This window comes from Rattus rattus, chromosome X (assembly GCF_011064425.1).
Source record: "Rattus rattus isolate New Zealand chromosome X, Rrattus_CSIRO_v1, whole genome shotgun sequence".
Classification (NCBI taxonomy): Eukaryota; Metazoa; Chordata; class Mammalia; order Rodentia; family Muridae; genus Rattus; species Rattus rattus.
Genome location: NC_046172.1, coordinates 37940986 through 37968678, shown reverse-complemented (window position 1 = coordinate 37968678; position 27693 = coordinate 37940986). Strand labels below are relative to the sequence as shown.

General features: G+C 37.1%; 1 protein-coding gene across 1 annotated transcript; it reads right to left on the bottom strand.

Moving 5' to 3' along the window:
* Nucleotides 1-2487: 2487 nt before the first annotated feature.
* LOC116888878 (melanoma-associated antigen B16) lies at nt 2488-27693 on the bottom strand. The gene is made up of 3 exons (XM_032890144.1): nt 27629-27693; nt 14646-14723; nt 2488-4023 (listed from the first exon to the last, which is right to left on the bottom strand). Exon 3 carries the CDS (start codon nt 4016-4018, stop codon nt 2933-2935), a length of 1086 nt encoding a protein of 361 aa, XP_032746035.1. The 5' UTR covers nt 4019-4023; nt 14646-14723; nt 27629-27693; the 3' UTR covers nt 2488-2932.

The following is a 27693-nucleotide window of genomic DNA, read 5'->3' as shown; positions in this document are numbered from 1 at the left end:
ACCATTTCTGATACCAAGTTCTATGAGTATTAGGCGCTTCATTTGAGAGGGAATGTAGCAAATTCTGACTTGGTTTGGATTTAAAATATCACCTATGGTCTTGGGTTTTGAGTATTTGTTCCTTGTTTAGTGACACTGTTTTGAAAAGTTGTGGAACCATTCAGTGGTAAGATCTCACTGGCTAAAATAGACCGCTTTTTATGTTATGGTCTGGCATGGTACTCGAATGTCTCTCAACTTCCTTGTCAGTTATCATGTAAACAGAAGCTGCCTTGAAAGAGCCAGAGTTGGGGCCAATCTGGGGCCAGTGGGAAAATCTCCACCACAAACCTATAATCACAAGGACCCCTCCCTTCTCGGAAGAAAAAAGTTGATTTAGTTCCTGGAACATCTACAAGCCAAACTGTCACACAACCACCTGTGCTTCCAACTGACCCCCCCTTGTGAAAGTATTGAACTGAGTCCAATCTGAAAGTTGTTTCACCCCACCAAATGTGCATAGTACCCTGCCTAGTTACCATTGTCGAATTCTGCTCCAATCATTTGAATTCTGTCCCAATTGTTTGCAAGGTATATAACTCTGTTAGAATCTGCTCAGGGTTGCCTCCCCTTGAAGTGGGAGGACCTTGACGTGTTGGAATTAAACTCCTCTTGCTATTGCATCGAACACTGCATCTGTGAGAACTGGAAGAGTTTCAACTCGGACCTCAGCTTCATGTTTCTCCAGTCGTGTACAGAGTGAACCCACCATGCCTTCTTCACTTCAGTAGATTGAAATCTCTTGTTTTTATTCTATATACATTTAGTTACACTGATGAAAAAGTAGCTAATATAAATGTTCTCATATAAGTTTTCATGTAAAAGGGCATTATGAAAGCCTCAGACACAGTAGTTGGTATACTAGAGGTATTTAATAAGCTGCAAGTATTAATATAATTATTTTGACCATTGACCCTACTCTTAGTTTACTATATGTAATTTTTAAAATAATCAACATATCCCACAGAACATGAAGCTCTATAAGAAATGGAATATCACATAAACCAAAACAGTACTAAAAAAGTAAACCCTAGTAATTTTCTCCTGGGTGATATTACTCTTTGAAAATGGAGAAATGGAGATTCTACCTCACACCAGTCAGAAAGTCTAAGATCAAAAACTCAGGTGACCACAGATGCGGGTGAGGATGTAGAGAAAGAAGAACACTCCTCCACTGTTGGTGGGATTGCAAGCTGGTATAACCACACTGAAAATCAGTCTGGTAGTTCCTCAGAAAATTGGACACAGTACTACCTGAGTACCCAGCTATCCCACTCTGTGGCATATACCCAAAAGATGCTCCAACATACAACAAGAACACATACGATTTGTGATATTTTTGTAATTGGGTTATCTCTCTCAGGATAATATTTCGTAATTCCATTCATTTGCCTATGAATTTCATGAAGTTATTGTTTTTAATAGCTGAGTAGTACTCCGTTGTGTAAATGTGTATTTTCTGTATCCATTCCTCTGTTGAGGAACATCTGGATTCTTTCCAGCTTCTGGCTATTAAAAATAAGACTTCTAAGAACATAGTGGAGCATCTTTTGTGTATATGCCCAGGAATGGTATCGATGGGTTCGTAGGTCTGAGGAACCTCCAGACTGATTTCCAGAGTGGTTGAACCAGTTTGCAATTCCATCAACAATGGAGGAGTGTTCCTCTTTCTCCACATCCTTGCCAGCTTGGGTTTATTCTTAATGATGTAAAATTTCCTACAATTTTGACAAAGAAAAACTCTTCACTCTTTGTCTAAATCAGAAAAAAAAGTTATTACTTCTATCTTTATTAAACTAATAAGCATCAATTAGTATATATAATTCGAATCATACTATTCTATTTAAAATGTCTCTTAAATAGCTTACTTTTTGATTTCACCCCTCCTGGATAATGAGTGCTACTGATTAATCCCGGGGATTATCTGCTGAGTCATCCTTCTGAGTCTCTTATTGTTACCTATAAAAATATCCTCAATATTATTTGCAAATAAAGCCTTAGTTTATTAGCAACATTAAACTGCACAGTTGTAGGAGTCACAGACAGACACTTACAAGTAAACAAAATCACAAAGTAACTGGTACAGAGTTTTACATTCAATTTTTTAATGTCAGCTGTGGGGTGTAGAATGTGCAGGTCTTACTAAATCCTAATTCTCTCTACCTTAAAGCTTAATTTAAAATTAAAACTCTGAGGGTATTCACATTACCTTAGCTGTATTTTTCATCTTCAGGACATTTACACTTAACAGGATCATAAGGATTGATTTACCTGTAAATAGTATGTTTCATTTGTCTTTAACTTATTAGAAGATATACTACCATAATCAACACATTTGTAAGAAAACAGACTACAGGTTGTATAATCTAGAACCCTAGGTAAAGTAAAATAATCGTTGAAAAATAATAAATGTCCAAATAAAGTTTGGGTAATAAAAGAGAGCTCACATTGAGGTAAAGTTTCTTGAATTTTATTAGCCTTGGCAACTATAAAGTAAACAACTCCACATAAAGCATGCAATTTTACTAAAAATGGAAAGGTACAAAGAACATAATTAGAACAAAGTTGTTTAAAATTTAGAATCTTAGAAAATGCATATTTTACTACTCTAGATAATGCACAGATAGATAGTATTATTTCCCAATTAGTTTTATGTCATGACAAAGCTCTTATTATTAATTTATGAATGGAATTAAGTGGAGATTTTGAGACTAAACAACAATGCTTTTAAGTACAATTACATTCAAATATAAAGGGTAAACAATGAAAGAAAAATAGCATGGTACTTATACAAATTAGAACTATGCAGATAAGACTCTCCCTTCTCTAAATATCCCCTTTAACTCTAAAAATTCTGTGCAAACTATACAGAAGTAATTTATGTCTGATTGTACTAGATGTGAGGGACATTGCTGCCCATGTCACTAGAACTTTCACCAGAAGCAGAACTCGAGCCGCCAGCTTGTTCTAAAATCATGGCAAGGGTTCTCTCTTCTTCTTCTATCAGAGCCTCTTCATACTGAGAAGGGAACACAGTAGGGTCTGACCCGTGAACCTTGGCCACAAACTCTAACACTTTCATCTTACTAGTTTCAGCTTTAGCCCGTGGCCCCCACACATATTCATACTGTATGGGATCACTATTGGCTATTGGCTGGTATGCCAGGTATTGCTCCCTCACAAACTCATCAGTTAGCAGCTCTCTGGGGTCTCCAAAGATGAAATGATTCATTCCAGCATAGATTCCCATTGGATTTAACACTTCCCAAATCTCCTCTTCAGTTGCACGGTTGCCCTTCATGAAGACTACACCCAGGATGAGTATCAGGAGACCAGTCTTAGGAAAGCTATACTCATCAGTTCTCATCCCATCATAGGTGAGACCTAATTTGATAAAGAGAGCATAGAAATGGTTGACAGGATCTACTTCCCTCACTTCAAGCCCAAAGACCATTTCCATGCGCTCAGAAGCTCTCATGAGGATTTCATGAAAATGCTGTTCATCTTCTCTGACAATGAGTGTCATTATATCGTTCATGCTCATCATCTCTTTCACCTGATATTTGTACAGCATATAATTCACCAAGAAATTAACTTTCCCATCTATGGTCATCACAGGTAAATCTGGCTGATCTGGTGGAATGACTGAGTTACCCTGCATTCCTTTGTTATCAAGACCCTCGGCAGACTCACTTGAAGAGACATAGGGATGCTGAAGACCCCTAGAAGTACTGGGTGTCTCATATGCAGGATCTTCCTGGTTGCTAGCAATAAGAAGTTGAGAGGAGGAACATGGTTCCTCCATGTCCTCGGGGACCTGGGTCTCTTCACTGGTATGGCCCTTCAGACTACTAGCCATAAGATGAGATGAGGAACATGGCTCCTCAACATCGCTGGAGGCTGGTGCAACCTGTAGGTTCTGCATCTCTTCACGGGTACGGTCGTGGTCAGCTGCACATTCTGGATTCTTCTGAGACATGGTGACTGAGTAGACAAGAAGGCAGCAATGAGGAATCACTCTTTGAAAGAGAAAGGGAGGATGTGAGGGGTAATCAGCTAGTAAAATAACATCTAGTTATGATGATAAAACTACTTCCACCTTATGGCTGAGAAGCACCTAAAGAAATGTTCAACATCTTTAGTCATAAGGGAAATGCAAACCAAAACAACCCTGAGATTCCACCTCACACCAGTGAGAATGGCTAAAATAAAAAACTCCATCGACAGCAGATGCTGGCGAGGATGTGGAGAAAGGGGAACATTCCTCCATTGTTGGTGGGATTGCAGACTGATACAACCATTCTGGAAATCAGTCTGGAGGTTCCTCAGAAAATTGGACATTGAACTACCTGAGGACCCAGCTATACCTCTCTTGGGCATACACCCAAAAGATGCTCCAACATATAACAAAGACACATGCCCCACTATGTTCATAGCAGCCTTATTTATAATAGCCAGAAGCTGGAAAGAACCCAGATGCCCTTCAACAGAGGAATGGATACAGAAAATGTGGTACATCTACACAATGGAAATCGAAAACAATGACTTTATGAAATTCATAGGCAAATGGATGGAACTGGAAAGTATCCTGAGTGAGGTAACCCAATCACAGAAAATCACACATGGTATGTACTCATTGATAAGTGGATATTATCCCAAATGCTCGAATTACCCTAGATGCACAGAACACATGAAACTCAAGAAGGATGACCAAAATATGAATGCTTCACTCCTTCTTTAAAAGGGGAACAAAAATGCCCTTGGGAGGGAATAGGGAGGCAAAGTTTAGAACAGTGGCAGAAGGAACGCCCAATCAGAGTCTGCCCCACATGTGGCCCCTACATATACAGTCACCAAACTAGATAAGACAGATGAAGCAAAGAAGTGCAGGCTGACAGGAACTGGATGTAGATCTCTCCTGAGAGACACAGCCAGAATATGGCAAATACATAGGCAAATGCCAGCAGCAAACCACTGAACTGAGAACGGGACCCCTGTTGAAGGAATCAGAAAAAGGACTGGAAGAGCTTGGAGGGGCTTGAGACCCCATATGAAAGCAATGTCAACCAACCAGAGCTTTCAGGTACTAAGCCACTACCTAAACACTATATATGGATTGACCCTGGGCTCCAACCTCATAGGTAGCAATGAATAGCCTAGTAAGAGCACCAGTGGAAGGGGAAGCCTTTGGTCCTGCCAAGACTGAACCCCCAGTAAACAGAATTGTTGTGGGGAGGGCAGTAATGGGAGGAGGATGGGGAGGAACACCCATATAGAAAGGAAGGGGGAGGGGTTATGGGGATGTTTGCCTGGAAACCGGGAAAGGTAATAACAATTGTAATGTAAATAAGAAATACCCAATTTAATAAAATGGGAGAAAAAGGGGGAAATATATTCATAGGAGGGATATGGAAGCAAAGTTTAGAGTAGTGACTCAAGAAATGGCCATTCAGAGCCTGACACACATGTGGCCTATATATATATATATATATATATATATATATATATATATATATATATATATATATATATATATATATATATCCACAACTAGATAAGATTGATGAAGCTAAAAAATGCACCGGATATAGATCTCTCCTGAGGTACACATCCAGAGCATGTCCACTACAGAGGTCAATGCTAGCAGGAAACCAGCTAATTGAGAACAGGACCCCCTTGGAGGGGAATTAGAGGAATTATTGAAAGAGTTGAAGGAGCTTGCCATCCCATAAAAACAACAATGCCAAGCAACCAGAGCTTCCAGGGACTAAACCACTGCCAAAGGACTATACATGAACTGACCCAGGGCTCCAACCTCATATGTAGCAGAGAATAGCCTTGTTGGGGCACCAGTGGAAGGGAAACCCCTTGGTCTTGCCAAGGTTGGACCCCCAGTGCAGGGGAATATGGGGGAGGCAATGAGGGGGATATATAAGGGAATACCTGTATGGGGAAGGGGAGGGAGGAATGGGGCTTATGGACAGGAAACCAGGAAGGGGAATAACCTTTGAAATGTAAGTAAAGAAATATATAATAAAAAATCTACTTCCAGCAGACTTGTGAAAATTATGTTATAAAGGTTTACAGGGAAGTCATGATATGGGAAAAGAAAAGACCTGCTGAGTGCTAGCCAACCCAACATGAAATTATCAGAGTGCAGAGTAGACACATATTTGGCTTTGTAGTACTCACTCCTTTTTTAAATGAAAAAAAAAACAAGTTCTATAATCTCTACAAGTTTAATCAACATGAAATATGACAGGCTTAAGCCATAAGTCTTTTCCAAAATAAAACCTTTCCCCAATAAAGGTATGTATGAAATTCTATTTGTAGGTGAGGAACTAGACAGATAGCTGCTAATATGGGGAAATTAAATTTTCTTTAAGGTTATAACACTTGGTAGGTTGACCATAATCTGGTAGATGGCCACACATACTCAAAACTACATGGAAAGTACAAAGAGTACTTAATAGGTTAAACAAGACAAAACAAGTGGGGTAGGGATGGAAGGAGGTTGGATCTAGGAGAAGTTGGGGAAAGGGGGTGAATATGATCAAAATTCTATGTAAATTTCAAAGAATAAAAAAAAAATCTTCCCAAGACCAAAACTGTAAGGCCCCTGCTTATTAGAAAATCCTCTAGGCCAAAGGCAGGAACTAAAGACCACAGATTTTCATGGTCTCTCTCTCTCTCTCTCTCTCTCTCTCTCTCTCTCTCTCTCTCTCTCTCTCTCTCTCTCTCTCTTTCTCTCTCTCTCTCTCTCTCTCTCTGTGTGTGTGTGTGTGTGTGTGTGTGTGTGTGTGTGTGTGTGTGTTTTAGTGGTGATCTCCTCAATGCATAGGGGCCTAACTTAGAACCAAATAGCAGGTTTGTCTTCTTCATTGGGACGTTTATCTATGTCAAAAAGTTGACTACTGACTCTCTTACATCCCAGTATATAACGTGAGCTGTTCTGACTTTGACTATCTGATTTGAGTTATCTACAGGAATAAACAGAGTATTAATCTCTTGATAATATTTGAGACCCCATGCTTTTGTTGAACTACTGTTCTATCATACCAAATACTGTGTCCTTATGAATACAAAGGAGGAACTTAAAGCCATTCAATTTGTCTAAGTTTTTCCTTACTACAATTTGTTACAACAGTGAGACATTACTCATTTTTGGGTATCTATCTGCCTCAGTAACTGTCCTTTCTTTTTCCATTGGAAGTGTCTGGGATATGATATAATTTTCTTAGAACAAAATTTTTATTACCATATCTTCAATCAACAGGAAAAAGGAATCACTATATATCACACTCTGGCAGTCTTACCCAGAATCTCCTTGGGCATGTCGTGAAACTATGCAGTGCTATGTTAATCCAGATATTCTGATACCATTGGGCCCTTAGTAAAAGGTTTTATTTGGAATACTGATTGAGCTATACTTTCTACATTGTGATAGCTATCAGTTCAATTCCCTGCCATTTGAACAAATATATTAATTTCTGAGTCAGGAAAATGAAAAGAGAGTAATGAAATTCCAAGTATCATTTGTTCAAGAAATCAAAATTTGGCTCTGTACCCAAATCAATCAGTTTTCCTGTCCTCAGACAACTGTGGCTAGGTGTATAAGAAATATCTCTGGCAAAACCCAGCTTACCAACAGAGTATGCCATCTCTTGGATATCTATGCACTTGGAAGGGTAGTTCTCTCAGATTTCTTTCAGGGTCCAGCCTTCGATTTTGGCAGTTTAGAACATTTTATGCTACCTGATGTGACATGTATCTGTGACAACAAACCTTTCCTCTTAAACCTCCAGTTAGGAAGAAGATGAACTCTTATCAAAACCTAACATCTTGACAATATTATTAGTTTTCTTTGGACTCTTCTCTCCTATGAGTAAAAGCCTTAGTCTAATCTGTGTTTCAGTCTAGATTCCTAGTAGTGCTTGTCTATAAATCTCCATCTTAGCCTGAGACTGCCACTCGAACAAATATATTAATTTCTGAGTCAGGAAAATGAAAAGAGAGTAATGAAATTCCAAGTATCATTTGTTCAAGAAATCAAAATTTGGCTCTGTACCCAAATCCCATGGGCGAGAGACCTGGACTCTGAGAAGGGCAGACAATCTTGAGAGTTCAGGGGAGACTGCCACTTCTGCACACATTCCTGACCCAAGAGGAACCTGCCTAGTACCCTCTGAATACAGGAAGATAGGAGCAGTCAGTGGCAGAACCCTTCAGGTTTCTGCCTGGACCAAGAGCCTAAAGCCATTCACCAGGAGCAGAGGTAAGACCAACTCTTCTCCTCTAAATGACCTGCCGATAGGCTTCATGATACATAAGCCCAGGAGTAGTTATCAGGCTCCTAGATCTGGCCGAAAGAAAGTAGGTCTACTAGGAGTGTTGAACCACAGGCTTACAGGAGGGTCAAGCCACTGTCAGAGACAGCAAGACAAGCTAACAACAGAGACAACCTGATGGCAAGAAGCAAGCACAGGTACCTAAGCAATAGAAATCAAGACTACTTGGCATCATCAGAGCCCAGTTCTCCCACAAAAACAAATATTGGAAATCCAAACACACTAGAAAAGAAAATTTTCAATTTAAAATTGCATTTTATGGGGATGATGCAGGACTTTAACAAAGACATAAATAATTCCCTTAAAAATACAGGACAATACAGGTAAACAAGTAGAAGCCCTGAAAGAGGAAACACAAAAATCCCTTAAAGAATTACAGGAAAACACAAACAGGTAAAGAGATTGAACAAAACCATCCAGAATCTAAAAATGGAAATACAAACAATAAAGAAATCACAAGGGGAGACAACCCTGGGGATAGAAAACCTAGGAAAGAGATCAGGAGACATAGAAGCAAGCATCACCAACAGAGTACAAGAGATAGACAAGAAAATCTCAGGGGGATAAGATACCATAGAAAACATCGATGCACCAGTCAAAGGTAATGTAAAATGCAAAACGATCTTAACCCAAAACATCCAGGAAATCCAGGACACAATGAGAAAATTAAAACTAAGGAAAATAGGTATAGAAGAGAGTAAAGACTCCCAATATAAAGGGCCTGTAAATACCTTCAACAAAATTATACAAGAAAACATCCCTAACTTAAAGAAATTAATGCCCTTAAACATAAAAGAAGCCTACAGAACACCAAATAGATTGGACCAGAAATGAAATTTCTCCTATCACATAATAGTCAAAACTCCAAATGCACAAAATAAAGAAAGAATATTAAAAGCAATAAGGGAAAAGGTCAAGTAATGTATCTTTATACAGAACTATCAGAACTACACCAGAGACTATGATAGCCAGAAGATCCTGGGCAGATGTCATACAGACACTAAGAGAACACAAATGCCAGCACAGGCTACTATATCCAGCGAAACTCTCAATTAACATAAGTAGAGAATCCAAGGGATTCCATGATAAAACCAAATTTACACAATATCTCTCCAAAAATCCAGTCCTACAAAGTATAATAAGTGGAAAACTTTACCACACAGAGAAAAAATACACCCTAGAAAAAGAATAAAAAAGTTATCTCCTTGCAATAAACCAAAAGAAGAGATACACAAACCTAATTCTACCTCTAACAACAAAAATAACAGGAAATAACAATGACTGTTCCTTAATATCTCTTAACATCAATGGACTCAATTCCCCAATAATAAGACATAGACTAAAGAATTGATATGTAAAGAGGACCCAGCATTTTCCTGCATACATGAAACACACATCAGTGAGAAAGATGGACACTACCTCAGAATAAAAGGCTGGAAAACAATTTTCCAAGCAAATGGTCCCAAGAAACAAGACATTCTAATATTGAATAAAATGAATTTCTCAAGCTAAAGTTATCAAAAAAGATAAGGAAGGATAATTCATATTCATCAAAGTAAAAATCCACCAATATGAACTCTCAATCCTGAATATCTATGATCCAAATGCAAGATCACCTACATTCATAAAAGAAATCTTACCATAGCTCAAAGCACACATTGTACCTTACACAGTAATAGTAGGAGATTTCAACACCCCACTCTCATCAATGGACAGATCATGGAAACAGAAACTAAACAGAGATGTAGAGAAACTAAGAGAAGTTATGAACCAAATGGATTCAACAGATATTTAAAGAACATTTCATCCTAAAACAAAAGAATATACCTTCTTCTCATGGTATCTTCTCTAAAACTGACCATATAATCAGCCACAAAACAGGCTTCAACAGATGGAAGAAGATTAAAATAATCCCATGCATCCTATCAGATCACTATGGACAAGGCTGGTCTTCAATGACAACATAAATGACAGAAAGCCCACATACACACAGAAGTTGAACAATGCTCTCCTCAATGATAAATTGGTCAAGGAAGAAATAAAGAAAGAAATTAAAGACTTTTTAGAAATTAATGAAAATGAAGGCACAACATACGCAAATTTACGGGACAAGGTGAAAGCAGTATGGAGAGGAAAACTAATAGATCTGAATGCCTCCAAAAAGAAACTGGAGAGAGATATATTAGCAGCTTGACAGCACACCTAAAAGCTATAGAACAAAAAGAAGCAAATGCACCCAATAGGAGTAGAAGGCAGGAAATAATCAAACTCATGGCTGAAATCATCCAAGTAGAAACAAAAAAGAATCAACAAAACCTGGAGCTGGTTCTTTGAGAAAATCAACAAGATAGATTAATCCTTAGCTAGACTAACCAGAGGCCAGAGAGAACGTATGCAAATTAACAAAATCAGAAATGAAGAGGGAAACATAACATCAGAATCTGAGGAAATTTAAAAAGTCATCATATCCTACTAAAAGTCTATTCTCAACACACCTGGAATATCTGGATGAAATGGCCAATTTTCTAGACCAATACCAGGTACCAAAGTTAAATCAGGATCAGATAAATCACCTAAGCAATTCTATAATTCTTAAAAAAAAGAAGTAGTTATTAAAAGTCTCCCAACAAACAAAAATCCCAAGATCAGATGGGCTTAGTGCAGAATACTACATCATTGAAAACCTCATACCAGTACTGTCCAAACTATTCCACAAAATAGAAATGGAATGAACACCACCCAATTCCTTCTAAAAAGCTACAATTATGCTTATCCCTAAACCACATAAAGACCCAACAAAGAAAGAGAACTTCAGACCAATTTCCCTTAAGAATATTGACACAATATTCAGTAAAGTTCTCAAAAATGGAATCCAATAACACATCAAAAAGATCATACATCATGATATAGTAGGCTTCATCCCAGGGATCCAGGGTGGTTCAATATATGGAAATCCATCAATGTAATCCCCTATGTAAACAAACTCAAAAAAATGATCATCTCATTAGATGCTGAGAAAGAATTTGACAAAATTCAACACCCTTTCATGTTAAAAGTCTTGGAACAATCAGGAATTCAAGGCCAATAACTTAACATAGTAAAAGAAATATACAGCAAACCAGGAGCCAACACCTACCTAAATGCAGAGAAACTTGAATCAATCACACAAAAATCCTGGACTAGAAAACGCTGTCTACTCTCTCCCTACTCATTCAATATAGTTCTCAAAGTCCTAGCCAGAGCAGACAACAAAAGGAGGTCAAAGGGATACAAACTGGAAAGGAAGACGTCAAAATAACACTATTTGCAGATGATATGATATTATACTTAAGTGACCCCAAAAGTTCCACCAGAGAACTACTAAGCCTTATAAACAACTTCAACAAAGTGGCTGGGTATAAACTTAACTCAAACAAATCACTAGCCTTCCTCTACTCAAAGGATAAACAGGTTGAGAAAGAAATTAGGGAAATGGCACCTTTCCCAATAGTCCCAAATAACAAAATAACTCTATATGAGCAAGCAAGTAAAAGATCTATATATATCAAGAACTTCAAGTCCCCGAAGAAAGAAATTGAAGAAGATCTCAGAAAGTGGAAAGACCTCCCATGCTCATGGATTGGCAGGATTAATATAGTAAAAATGGCCATTTTGCCAAAAGCAAACTATAGATTCAATGCAATCCTCATGAAAATTCCAAGTCAATTCTTCATAAAGTTAGAACGAGCAATTTGCCAATTCATTTGGAATAATAAAAACCTAGTATAGTGAAAAATATCCCTAACAATAAAAGAACTCCTGAAGGAATCACCATCCCTGACTTCAAGCAGTATTACAGAGTAATAGTTAGAAAAACTCTATGGTATTAGTACAGAGATAGGCAGGTAGATCAGGGGAATAGAATTCAAGACCCAGAAATGAACCCACATACGTATGGTCACTTGATCTTTGACAAAGGAGTTAAAACCATGCAATGTAAAAAAGATAGCATTTTCAACAAATGGTGCTGGTTCAACTGGAGGTCAGCATGTAGAAAAATGCAAATCAACTTACTTTTATTGCCTCGTACAAAGCTTAAGTCCAAGTGGATCAAGGACCTCCACACAAAACCAGATACACTCAAACTAATAGAAGAAAAAGTGGGAAAGAGCCTCTAGCACATGGACACTGGGGAAAATTTCCAAAAAAAAAAAGAAAAAGGTTTATGATGTAAGCTCAAGAATCAACATATAGGACCTCATAAAACTGCAAAGCTTCTGTAAGGTGAAGGACACTGTCAATAGGACAAAACGGCAACCAATAGATTGGGAAAAGATCTTTACCAATCCTACATCTGATAGAGGGATAATATCCAAAATATATAAAGACCTCAAAAAATTAGACTCCAGAGAGCTAAATGACCCTAAAATGGAGTATAGAGACAAAGAACTCATAGCTGAGGAACATCAAATGACTGAGAAGCATCCAAAGAAATATTCAACACCGTTAATCATCAGGGAATTGCAAATCAAAACAATCCTGAGATTCCACCTTACGACAGTCAGAATGGCTAGGATCAAAAACTCAGGTGACAACAGATGTTGACAAGGATATGGAAAAAGAGGAACACTCCTCCATTGTTGGTGGGATTGCAGACTGGTACAACCACTCTGAAATCAGTCTGGAAGTTCCTCAGAAAATTGGACATTGTCCTAACTGAGGACCCAGCTATACCTCTCCTGGTCATATCCCCAAAAGTTGCTCCAACAAACAACGAAGAGTCTTGCTCTACTATGTTCATAGCAGCCATATTGATAATAGCCAGAAGCTGGAAAGAACCCAGATTTCCTTCAGAAATGGATGCAGAAAATGTGGTACAGCTACACAGTGGAGTACTACTCAGCTATCAAAAACAATGACTTCTTGAAATTCTTAGGCAATTGAATGGAATTAAAAAAAAAAATCATCCTGCATGACGTAACCCAATCACAAAAAACACATATGGTATGCCCTCACTGATAAGTGGGTATTAGCCCCAAATCTCTCATTACCCAAGATAAAATCCACAGACCATATGAAACTCAAGAAGAAGAACAACCAAAGGGCAGATGCTTAAGTCCTTCTTAAAACAAGGAAGAACAATATTCATAGGTGGAGATATGGAGACAAAGTTTGGAGCAGTGACTGGAAGAATAGCCATTCAGAGCCTGGGTGGTGTGTGTGTGTGTGTGTGTGTGTGTGTGTGTGGTGTGTGTGTGTGTGTGTGTGTGTGTATTAATAAAGTCAAGAAGTGCATGCTGACAAGAGCCTGATATAAATGTCTCCTGAGAGGCTCAGGCAGAGTGTGAGAAATACAGAGGTGAATGGTCGCAGCAAACCACTGAACTGAGACTGGGGTCCCCATTGGAGGAATTAGAGAAAGGATTGAAGGAGCTGAAGGGGTTTGCCACCGCATAAGAACAATAATACCAACCAACCAGAGCTCCCAGGGACTAAACCACTTCCCAAAGACTACACATGGACAGACCTACAGCTCCAGCTGCATTTGTAGCAGAGGATGGCCTTGTTGGGCACCAATGGTAGGAAAAGCCCTTGGTCCTGCCAAGGCTGGAACCCCCAGTGTAGGGTATTGTCATGGTGGGGGCGGGGCAGGAAGGGGGTGTGGCTGCGGAGGAGGGCACCCGGATAGAAGAAAGGGGAGGAGGATGGGATAGGCAGCTAATGTATTGGAAACTGGGAAATGGAATAAAATTTGAAATGTAAATAAAAAAGAACCAATAAAAAAGATTAGAAGAGAATACATAGTGATAATAATAATAGCACGAATCTCCATGTAATTTAAAGGAACAACCGTGACTATGTTTTTCTGATGTTTAAAATTACTACACAGTTCTACAAGAATTAGTTTCAATATTTAAACCAGCTTTGTGATACCCATAGAGAATCTAAATAAAGAATATTGTTTTAGTACCTAAAAAAACAATTCAAAATTTGAAGACCAGAATGAAGCATGTGAAGTTACTAACTATAACAAATTAACTTCCTCAATTTTTATTCAATGCCTACAATCACTTAGTAAGCAGAAGGCTCTTTGCTGTTGCTAGTCTTGTTATTTTCTTTAAAATTAACTGCTCATGCATTAAGGAACAAAAAGAATATAAAAAGGCATCCTTCATATGTGTGTTCCAGTATCTAAGTTCTAACATTATAGGTGCATATTGCAAGGCCACCTGTGTTCTAAAGTGGTTAAGTCTTTAAATGCTAACTTAGAGTACTTACCTTAAATTTGGAAAGCACCTTGGTGTCTTCCCTCTTAATTGTCTGGTTCTAGTGCTTCCAATCAAAGGCAACAGCTCACTGAAAAAGAAGAAAGAAAGTTATGGTATAAAGCATGTTCTTTGTAGATGCTCCTTCCAGAGTTCTTCTAGGGTTAAGCAAATAGCCAAAGAAAAGTACCTTGATAAGCATTTCTTTTTGAGAATGTAGTTCATGTGGATTTATATCTTTCAAAGAGAGTTTCCTTGAATATTCACATGGCCTATGGTCTTAAGTCTAGAACTTATAATCTCATTATAGTGTATCATTCCAAATAAATATCATGAAATAGTTGTCCCAGTTTGCTTCTTGAATGCTGTAATAAAATACTGACCAAAGGCAATTTAGGAGGAAAGGGTTTATTTCATCATGCAGGTTAAAGTACATCACTGAAGGAAGTCAAAGTATGAACTTAAGGCAGCTATCTGGAGGCAGGAACTAAAGCAGAAACCAAGGAGAAATACTGCTTATTGGCTTCCTACTTCTGGCCTTTTGATGGTCTTAATCACAATGTCCCACACAGGTTAATGTATTTCAATGCTTAGTCACCAGGGAGTGGCATTATTTGAAATGATTAGAAGGTGTGTACTTGTTAGAGGAAACGTGTCATTAGGGATGGATGGATTTCAAGATTTCAACAGCTCATGACAAACTCATAGTCTCTCTCTGACTATGGATCAGGATGTAACTCTCAGCTACTGCTCCAGCATTTGCCTTCATGAAGCCATGCTTCCCACCATGATCATAATGGATTAAACCTCAGAAACTTTAAGCAAGCCTCAAAGTAAATACTTTCTCTTAGAGGACTGACTGGGTCATACTGTTTCTTCACAACAGAATAGTGACTAAGTCATAAGGTGGTACTAGGGAATGGAGTATTGCTATGACAGGCTTGACCATGCTGCTTGTTGGTAGAATGTGGACTTTGGGTCTTTGGATTAGAAAAGCAGTTGAATGTTTTAAAGGGAGCTTAATGGATCATATTAGTAGAAGCATGGAGACAGAGATGCTTAGACCAAGGTAGATTATGATAGCCTGGCTCAAGATGTTGCAAAGGAGAAAACATTACTAAGTGCCTTGAAACAAACCACTCTTGTGATATTTTGACAACAAATGTGAATACATTTGCCCTTGTCCTAAAAATGCATTTTGTATTATGATATGGCTATAAAACGATAGGGCAGCAGAACATGGAGGTTTAAATAAAAATGGTACCTATCTATAGGTTCATATATTTGAATATACAGTTCCATATTGATGGAAGTGTGTCTCTGGGAGTGGCCTTTGAAGTTTCAAAAGCTCATTTCAAGCCCATAATCTCTTTCTGCCTATGCTTCAGGATGTAGCTCTCAACTACTATTCTTGTGAAGCAGTAGAGGCTTCTTGCTATGATGATAAATATGCCATACTGTGAGTCAGCCCTAAAGAAATATTTTCTTTTATAAGAGTTGCCTTGTTTATGGTGTCTCTTCATAGTAACAGAATAGGGAATGAGTTAGGTCTGCTCCAGGAATAATACTACTTAAAATGGTATGAGACATGCTATATCAATTAACCATTAATAAAATGCCACACAGAGGTATTATAAAGGAATAATGGGAAAATAGGGCAGTAATTTTATCTGGTAAGGGAGAAGAAAAAGGCAATACAGAGGGAGAGAGGAAAGAAGTGAGAAAAAACATTAAGAGGAAAAAAGGAAAATTACACAGGGAATCATTATTTTATGGTAACTTAAAACACACACACACACACACACACACAAATTTGAATAAAATTATGCTGTTAGGTTGAAAATGGTTACTCCAAGAGTCACAAATTACCTTACAGACCATGCTCTGTTTTGTGACATATAATGCAGATAACAATCACTCTAAGAGCCACATACTATCTGAACCCTAGTACTGTGCATGTAAAACCTCTCTGTGAATTTAGGTGAAGGAGGTCTATGAGATTCTAAAACAATATTATTCTCATTTCTCCTTTTTGTCTGCTAGTACTAGAAAGTAAATCCTTATTGCTAAAAACACTACACAATTTAGATGTACAATATGGAGGAATTGAGCAGCATCTGATCTATAAGCCTCCTACTTGAGGACTAGTTCTCATGTTATCCAAAGGTACAGTGCCAGGTGCCAAAGGATAAAAGCAATTGAATAGTTCTATGTAGCTGTAAATTCTAGGAACTTCAACAATGACCAGCATCACAAGCTATATCTAAAGGGGTGCAATAGTGACATATTTTGGCAGTAGTCAATAGCAAACTAATAGGACAAAAGACTGCTCAAAAGGAGGGAATTTATAACTGGTATCATAAAGCTTGACAACTACCCATAGCTGGTGAGGGTATGGACCCTAGAAGATTAATTGCTTTTCTTCCTTGGTATTCTTACTAGTGTCACTTTCCTAAACCACTAAAATTCTCAACTGCAGTCCGTCTATGCTTATCTCCACAGGTAATTGTACCACTTTCCTTCATTTTACAAGAGAAAATCAGAGAAATCCTTAATTGGCCAAAATACATTCATACAAAAACAATGGCCCAAAACAATTCATAGTGTGGTGTCTAGCTCCAACTGATACATTTACACCATAATCAATAAACCCAAGCCTCAGAGAACTTTGAAGAAAAGGAATAGAAAAATTCTAATAGGCAGAGATAGAATGACTCTCTTATGTTCAAGACTACCAAGTTGGTCTACAGAAGCCAAATATAGGCAATCCCAGACTACAAGGTAGGAACCTATCAAAAACAAAACCAACCAACCAACCAACCAACCAACCAACCAAACAGCGAAAAAGCCCTAAGGAACCTATCACTATTTGAAGAATTATTGCTAACTATTGCTAACTAGAGATGGAAAAATCAGTTTTCTTCAGGGAAGTAGGTCCTGAGAGACCATATCCATATTTCAGTAGATTGTCCAACACTCATACACACATGGGGAGCATGAACTTTGACTATTAAAATGATGGAGAGGTGCTATGTTACAAGAAGTTTGAGGGTAGAGGTATAAAGTAAGTTCCTATTGTTTAAGACACAATGCACTTCACAAGGACCCAGCAATGTCATAGCTAGAATAGACCTGAGGACTAGTTTTCATATTGCCAGAAGGCCCCATGCAATTATCCAAAGGGAAGGGTAAGCAATAGTCCTACCCTGCTATGATGCCTATGAACCACAATCAGCACAAAATGATACCCCTAAAGGGTCAGTAGTGGCACATATACTTTACACTAGCCAACAGCTCTCTAATTAACTTAAGGCCCACCTAACAAGAGGAAAGCCAGGCCTGAAAACCTAGAAAATTCCCCAGTGATAGTGAAGTCATCAATATTGGAAGAGAACATACAACTACTTGTTTACTAAGCTAGCATAATTACTAAGAACAATTTTAACATTTGTCCTTGTACACAGAGTTTAAGTGTTATCTTCATGCATTAACAAGGACACTTATTTTTCCAATATATGGAAAACAACAATACAGAAAACTCCAACCATTGAAAATGCAGAGGTGTGGCACTTAGTGACAATATAAACATCTATAAACACTCCTGCACCTAAAGCTTAGGGAGCATTGTGGAGGAGGGGAAAAAAGACTCTAAGAGTTAGAGGATCAGAGAGTTTTCTGTAGGATTTTATCTCCTACTAATGTCAGAGAGCCATAATTCTCACCAACATGACTGCTCAACATGAGCTGAATAAGGATGACACCAAAAGACATACAGAAGTGAGTGAAGAAAAGCCTATGAGGCCCCACCATTTCACAAAGAACTTAAGGTGATAAAGGAATGCTGTGCAAGAGAAATCCTCTTCCCCAGGGAACAGTGTATTAATTGGTTTTCCAATTCTAATCTGTAAGTGCTGAAAACATACAAACCAAGTAACACAGAGATTAAGTAGATTATATGTTTTGGAATGCATATATATATATATATTATATGCATATATATATATATATATATATATATATATATATATATATTTTGTGTAATTAACAAAAAGAGAGGCCAGGGATTTGAAAGAGAATGAGGAGTGGTAAATGGGAAAGTTTAAAGAATGGAAAACAGGAAGTTGGGAGGGAAAAGTGGTGACAGAGATGTGGGCAGAATTAAGTGTTTGTTTGGGTAATGGGAGGTAAATTTGACCTAATCATATTATATCTAGCAATAAATGTTAAACAAATTTTTAAAAAACAACATTCAACACCTCCCTCAAAGACCATAATTCTCTAATAAACTCTGGAAAGCTATGTTGGAGTGATGATTCAGTGGTTAATGAGTAGTTTTTTCCTAGCACCTATAGAGTTTGTGAGCAAAATGCCTATGTAGCTCTATTTCCATATCTGACATCTCTTTTGGTATTTGCTGGTAACTACACACATATTCATATATACATATATTCATATATATATATATTCATATATATATATGACATCCATGCATATAAAAGTACACATAAACAAAACACACACACAAAAAAGTACACATAATTAAGATTTTTTGACTTGTTTTTGTTTTGTTTGGTTAGTTTTTGTTTTTGTTTCGAGAGACAGGGTTTCTCTTTGGAACAACTAGGCTATCCTGGAACTCAGTCTGGACAGGAGGCTAGTCTTGAACTCACCTGCATCTGCTCAAGTGCTGTGATTAAAGGCACTTGCCACTACCACCTGGCTAAATAAATCTGTTTTAAAAACAACAAACACTAAAATGTCGTTTTGAGACATTAAGTATACTGAACAAATCGAATCAGAGTATATTGTGGCTACTTCCAGCAGACATAACACAAACTATTCACTTGGGGCAGTATCTTGACTTCTATAATCATTAAACCTCCTATTCTCCCTTAGTTGCACCCATTACTGATTTCATCTGACTAAGGCCTCCGTTTTCTCACAGTGCATCCTTCCCCAAACACTGTCCTGGCTACACTATTACCATGCAAAAGCAGATTCCTTAATATTTCCTCCAAAGGTGCTTTCTAAGGATACGTCCTTTGTTTGAAGCAAGATCTCCAAGTCAAAGCACACCTCTAAATTTGTATTTTATCCCAGGCCAAAGAAGGCTGGATGAGGTCTAATGGCAAAAGCGAAAGTCTCATCTGTGCCTTGAAGGTCTCTGTTCAGTGTGGTATAACCCCCTATACCCTTATTTAGAATCATATTTTTAACAATCAGTACCTGAGACTAACTCTTCTTTTTTCAACTTTTCTGTATACCAGCTTCGGTAGTCACACTTCGTAACGTCACATCCGGTTTGCAGCAACATTAGTACGCATGCTCCTGGGTTCCCTAACAGAGATGTTCCTTTTCTTCTGCCTTATCACATGGGCTTCTGAAAAGCCCTAGGATTTTATTTCTGTTAGGCTGGGATTGGCCCCTGGTACAAGTATATCTGAAAGGATGTTTGGACTCAAGAGTCACTCTGTAGTAGTTTACAAAGGAGACACAGCCATGGTAAGTCACTGTCAGATTTCTTTATATGTCTTTCTTTGATAATGGTAATAATCTTTAGTTCATTCTTTTAATGATTCTTCATTGTGCCTTTAATTTTTTTAATCTTATAGGTAGAGATTCATGGGAAATGCAGCTTCTCCCTTCTAACAAAGTTTTGACTACTCTATTGCTTCAGAAATTGTATTGTCAACTTTGGCCACAATTTGAGAAGGGATAGTAGAATAAATAGGTAGACATGTACCATGTTAGTGGTGGAGTATCATCTACAAAATATACTGATATATTTATTCATTCTTTTCATCTTCCATATTTACTCCTTTGTGTAAACTTTATTATAAACATACTTTGTACAGGTCGAAGACTGAGATAATGATTTTATGAGGTATGGTCATTTTTGCTAGTGATTTCCCATATGTAGATGATCATCATTGCATTTAGTATTTTCTCTCTTTATTATTCATTCCATTAACTTGTTTTCTTTTTCCTATCACCCTGGGCTATTTCTAAGTTTAGTTTTGAAAAATAGGATTAGCAATATACATATATTTTTACCCCCAGACTTCAATGAACATCATGACATTTCATATTTTTATATTTTAATTATTTTTCTAATTATTATAATTGACATATTAGAAAAAGTAAATTGCAACCTAACATAATACACTTTTATTATGTGGAAGGGATAGGGACTTCACAAGAAGCCTACAAAATCAACTAAAGTGGACCCTTGGGGGTTCTTAGAGATGGAACCGCCAAAGAGTGAGGATGGGCTAGACCTAGAACCCAGCATATATGTAGTAGACTTGCAGCTTGGTTTTCATGTGGGTTCCCCAACAACTGGAGTGGAGGCTTACCCTGACTGTGTTCACTATATACAGATCCTGTTCCTCTAATTGTGCTATCTTGTCTGGCATCAGTGGGAGAGGATGTGCCTAGTCCTGCAGTGACTTGATGTGGCAAGTGGGTTGGTACTGATGGAGGATCTCCCCCTTCTCAGAGGTCAGGCAGAGGTGGGCAGGGACACATGGAAGGGGTAGACTGGGGAGGGAGTGGGGACTGCAATGGGGATGTTATGAAAAATAATTAATTAGTTAATTAATGTAAATAAGAAATGGGAATTAAGGTAAGAAAATAATTTCTACACACAGCAGTGAAAATTGAAACACATAAAGCTCAATTTATTGTAAGAGTGAGCACAAAAACCTCAATATATAAGACATTCTATGTACTGTCATGAGTGATGGGTACCATAACTAGTTCATTCTTCTTTTTGAAAAGATCTAGTTATCATCTAGATGTCAGAGAATCTATAAATTTAGTATCAAATATTATTTAATAAAGGATTTATCAGAATAAAGATGAAATATAAATTTAAGGAAATTAACAATTTAATTAGACATTTATGAATTGAAGTAGAAAAATAATTCATAAGCTAATCAATTTATAGTAAAGATGTTTTAGGCACTGGAGAGATAGTTCAGTGGTTAAGAGCACTTGTTTTGCTTGCAGAATACCTAAATTTGGTTCACATTACCCATATGGTAGTCTATATTACCTCTCAGTTCAGTTTTCAAAAAATTTGCTGCCATTTTTCTGGTCATTAGGGGTCCAAGCATATAGCCATAAATTAATTTTTGAGTATAAATTTATACAAAAAATTAAATACATCTAAACATCAAAGGAATGAAAACAAAACAAAAACCCATGACACTCATATATTGTATAGAATTATTTAAAATTTTTGTATTAAGATTTAATAGTGGCTAAAGACATGTGCTATCAAATATTTACATTGAACATTTTATGAATATAGGGAATTAATAGAAAATAGAGTAGGCAAAGATAATATGAATTAGAAAAATCCACACTATCATTAAACTCAAATAGAATTTATTTGCAGACATTATACTAAAATCTATTAATGTATTGAAGGGCATTTAAACATTATTTTTCTTTAAAATCTGCACACAAATTTATTGTTGCTGAAACAATACCTTAGGATAAAATTGAATTATAAATATATAAAATATAAAATCAAATAGGGCAGAACAAGTGTAAGAACTCTAGAACAATTATGTACCTTATATTTAAATTACTAAAGAACTGACTACAGGACAAATGTTACAGATTTCTAGAATGTTCAATAAACAAGTTAGACCATACCAAATTTAATCTGGTGATATCTTTAAAATCAATATATTGTTATTTGAGAATACTTTTGATTAGAATCACGATTGAAAACTACTTTACAACACATAAATCTTTACAGGTCAATTCAAAACCTAAATTTTATATTATTTAATCTAAAAATTTATACTTACATTAATAGGATATAATGCCACATTAAGAAAAATATGTTAAGGGGCTGGGGATTTAGCTCAGCGGTAGAGCGCCTAGGCGCGAAGGGGCCCTGGGATTCGGTCTGTCGAAAAAAAAAAGAAAAAAAAAAAAAAAAAAAATATGTTAACAAAACCAAGCAACCATTATTTATTCATGTTTAAAAGGTATGTAAACAAATCAGAAAAGGATATCTATGAAAAGCTATATGAAATATAATACATAACATGGAAATACTGCATTGCAGATTATCTTTCTAGTTAATATTATATTTATTCTTAATAAACTAGCAAACAAATGAAATGTGTTATGTTTGAAAAACACATTAATATAATTTGTATATTTATATGTATAAGTTTATATGAAGAAAATATATTCCTGAGAAATAGTTAATAATGAGAAGTCCCGAAAGCATAGAATCAATATGTAAACACTTGGGGACAGCAAACAAAATAAAAATAAAGTTAAATAAAATATAACATCCACATTACTATAAAAATCTGGTGTTTAAAACTAAATATACTAATATACTCTTAAATGTGTTTGTGATGAAATGACTCCAGTATTTTTACAATCGAACCTGAGGGGAATTAAAATTAAATAGTCTACCTGTCAACAAAATATTCCTCTATTTAGAACTTCACTGATTTCTTCATTCCTTAGAAATTTTATCTATTATTTTCACATACTTTTATTTCCTATGAATTGGTTTCCTCTGCCTACATAAAAATATTGTCAAATATTTGGTGACTAGCAGCTAGTGGTGGAGCAGGTCTTTAATTTCAAGACTTGGTAGGCAGAGGCAGGCAGGCCTTTGTGAGTTCAAGGCCATTCTGGTACACAGAGCAAGTTTCAGGACAGCCAAGGTTGCACAGAGAAAAAAGAAAATAAAGCAAAGATACATACATACATACATACATATATATATATATACATATATATATACATACATACATACATAAATACATACATAGATTACTGAAGCCACATGAATGTTTTTCCTTAGAGTTCCAGAATTTAGATATCAAAAAAATTTTAAAATATGAAAACGAAAATGTTAGTTGAGTTGGATCTTTCTTCAGGCTCTGGAATAGAATCTATTGCAAGCTTTGTTCATGCCTTCCCATAGTTTGCCTGTATCTGTTCTTACACCATTTCAAGCTCCTAACTAGTATACATTTTAATAATTCTGAATACCTTCTATAATAAGCCAATTCTTCTTTCTTTGTTAATAAAGCTGGTATTTGATATTCTTGGCCATTCAAAAGTCAACATAAATTGTAGACTTGGCTTATATGAACTAATGCATTCATGTCATATGTATAGACATGTACAAATAAACATCTGTCTCCAAAGTGCTGAAATTAAAGCCATGCTCCACCACTGCTTGCTAGTCACCAAATGTTTGTTAATATGTTTATGCAGGCAGAGGGACAAATTCATAAGAAATAAGACATTATGAGCTTATTCTGCAGATCTACAACCTTGCCTGAACCCTGATAAACTTTTCTCTGCTGTCTGTAGTGAATTGACTTGTGAGATAACATTTAGGATCATCTTCTGAAATTGGTCCCCTTACTCTGCAATTAAAGGGACTCAAGGTGTCTTTCATTGCCTTCAAGAAGTCCATGTTCTTCCCCACTGTCCACTTGAGTTTTCCTGTCTCATAGTGGCAAGCAGGACCCAGTCTCCACTGCAATAGCAACCAATACCTCTGTGGAAGCTTTAAAAACTCTTGTCATATGGTACCTGGTATCAACAGTTCTGTGGGGAACTTCTCTATCTGGGCCTACTTTTGGATTTTTAGTCTGCACTAAAAGTATTCACCTTGGGCCCATGTACAGTTCCAATGCCTTTGTTGATCAATGACTGCATCTTTGATGGTCATCATTTTTATTTCCTTTATTGAAATTAGGGTTTTTTTTTCATGCAACAATTAATGATTACAGTTTCCCTTCTCTCTACTTCTAGTTTTTTTCTCACCCCCCACCACTACTTCCCTCTAGATACACTCACTTTCTTTCTCTCATTAGAAAAGAGCAGGTCTCTAAGAAACAGCAACCAAACATCTCAAAATAAAATAAAATAAAATGAGATAAAACTATCATATTAAAGTTATTTATTTGGCATCCCAACAGGAGAAAACATGTCCCCAGAGACGGCACAAGAGTCAGAGATCCACTTGTTCTCATACTCAGGAGTCCCCCACGCCCCCCCAAAAAAACCCACTAAGCTAACAGCTATAATATATATGTAGAGGACCTGGTACAGATCCATGTAGACCATGTGTTAGCTGTTTTTGTCTCTGAGTTCATATGCATCTTGCTTAAGTCTTTCAGTGGACCTTATTCTCCTAGTGTCCTCCATCCGTTCTGATCCTTACACACTTCTGTTCTTCTTCCCTGGTATTCTCTGAGCTCTATGGATAGGTATTTAATGGATACATCCCATTTAGATTCTCTCTGAATCATGTATGGTTGGGAGATGACTTCCTGAACTGCAGGCACTAAGATCTACAATTAATAAATGATACTGATGAAATTGCAAAGCTACTGTAGAGCAAAGGACAACATCATTCAGGCAAAGTGTCAGTTTACAGATTAGGAAAAGACTTTTTAACCAACTCCAAACCTCCAAAGAATATTAAAAGAAACTCAGGTAATTACATATCAAAAAAAAAAAACAAATAATTCAATTAAAAATGGAGCATACTGAGAATTCACAATAGAGGAATCTCAAATGCCCAAGTAACATTTAAAGACATGTTCAACATCCTTAGCCATTAGTGAAAGCCAATCAAAACTACTTTGAGATTCCATCTTACACATTTCAGAATGGCAAAGATCAATAACAGGTGACAGCTCATGATGGTGAGGATGTGCATCAAAGGGAACATTCTTCCATTGCTTGTGGGAGCACATACTTGTACAACTACTATGGAAATGAATGTGAGGGTTCCTCAGAATGATGGTAATCAACTTACCTCAAGCCACAGCTATACCAGTCTTGGGTATAAAACAAACTCATCTTACCACAAGGACTCTTGCTCAACCATGTGCATAGTGGGTTCATTCCTAATACTCAGAACCTGGAAAGAACCCATATGTCCCAAAACTGAAGAATAGATAAAGGAAAATTACATACTATCATATTGTGTAAATCAACTCCATGGGAACAGATGTAGAGTCCCTCAGCAAAATACTAGGTGGAGCTCAGGGAGTCCTATGGAGAAGAGAGAGGAGGAATTGGAGGAGCCAGAGGGTTCAAGAACACCACAAAAACATCACCCACAGAATCAATGGACTGAGACTCAAGCAGGCTTACATAATTCAGGGAACCTGCATGGATCTGACCAAAGCCTTCTGTACATATTGTTATTGTTATAGAGCTTGGTGTTCTTGGGAGATTTGTAACAGTAGAAGCCAAGGCTCTCTCTGACTCTTTTGTTTGCCATCAGGATGCTTTTCCTCCTCCTCTGTTGGCTTTGAGGTTAGAATATGGGCCTGGTCTTATTGTTGCTTGTTATTCTGCATTTAGTTGATGTCCATGGGATTTCTGCTTGCTTTCTGAGGGGAGGTGGAGGGACCATGGACCTGGGGGAAAGGGGATGAGGGACGGGGAGACTAGGGAGTGGAGAAAAACAGAAACTGCAGTCTGAATGTCATGTATGAGAGAAAATTAAAAAAGGGGGATAGAAAGTAAATTTAAAAAAACAAAAATGTGCTAAATTTATACAATGGAGTATTTATTACTTAGTGGTTAAAAAATGACATCATGAAACTTGCAGGCAAATAGAGAGAACTACAAAAAATATCATCCTGAATGAGGTAACCAAGACCCAGAAAGATAAATATGGTATGTATTCACATATAAGTGTATATTAGCAGTTAAACACATAATAACCAAGCTACAATTCATAGAACCAGAATGGTTAGATAAAAAGAAAGGGACTGGGGGAGACACATGGATCTCCATGGGAGGGGGAATAGAATAGATTTTACTTGCAGAGTGGGGTAAGGTGGGGATAGAAATGGGAGGATCTGGTTGGGGAGATATAGTGTAGAGGGAAAGAATTTGGGGGAATGAATGGGAATTAAGGGGCATCTGAAAGATGATATGAGAATCTACTGCGGTGAAATTTTTTTCCAAAATATATGAAGGTGATTCTAATGGGGTCTGTTAATAATGGAGTATACGACGTCACAACAGGCCATCTCTTGTCACCAAATGAGGCTTTCACTAGTAGGATGAGTTAAATTGAATTGATTTGTTGGGCACAGGGTCCCATGGAAATCCCTGAAATAACTAGACTATTGCTAAGACAAAGAGCTGGTCTCTGAAACCTGACAATGGGGCTCTTTTGTGGAGGACAATACCCATACAACTCATTGAACATGGAGAAGTTGAGCTGACATGTAATGGATCCTTCACCCCTACATTCTAGTCTCTTTAGTGCAGGAAGGTACTTTGCAGGGTACCAAAAGAGAAACATAAACACCAACCCAGCACAAATCCTTTGACCTATAATCTGTACTACCTGAAAAAATATGTTGGGTTGAACTTTGTGGTAGTAGGGCCACAGGTCCTAATTTGACATAGACCCACTCTTCAGAAGCTAAACCCATTCCAGACACTATTTGGGTAACTAAAGAACCTGAAATGAGATAGCCAAGAGACCTACCAAAAAGCAAACAAATCTGCCAGAATCAAAAGGTAATATTAGAGTAACTCAAATGATATCCCACTATCCTCATAGATTAGTGCCAGTCATCATCAGAGTTGCTTCCTCTGGCAGCATATGGGAACAGATGCTGGTCACCTTTTAAGATATGATACAAAGAAAATAAAAGGATTTTCAGACACAGCACTAGGATAACAATTTGTTGTTGTCTCTACTCAAACTGGAACATCCATTAACTTTCACTGAAAGTTTCGAATTCACTACTGTTTTTTCTCCTTCTCATTGGAGAGTGACTAATCCTCATATTAAAGTAAGGTATACCTTTCTGATAAAACCTTTCTTATCAATGATGTATTTGTCTCATCTGGTTCTATTTCTCCCCGATTTCCAATACTCATAAGAGTAGATATGTCAAATTATCATATGGTTTCTTCTGTTCTAAGACAGAAAAAAAAGTAAGGAGCCAAAGGTTTTACCTGTTTGATGACTGAAAAGGAAATTATCTTTGTCTGCCAACCTCGAGGAATTTAATTCAGCAAAC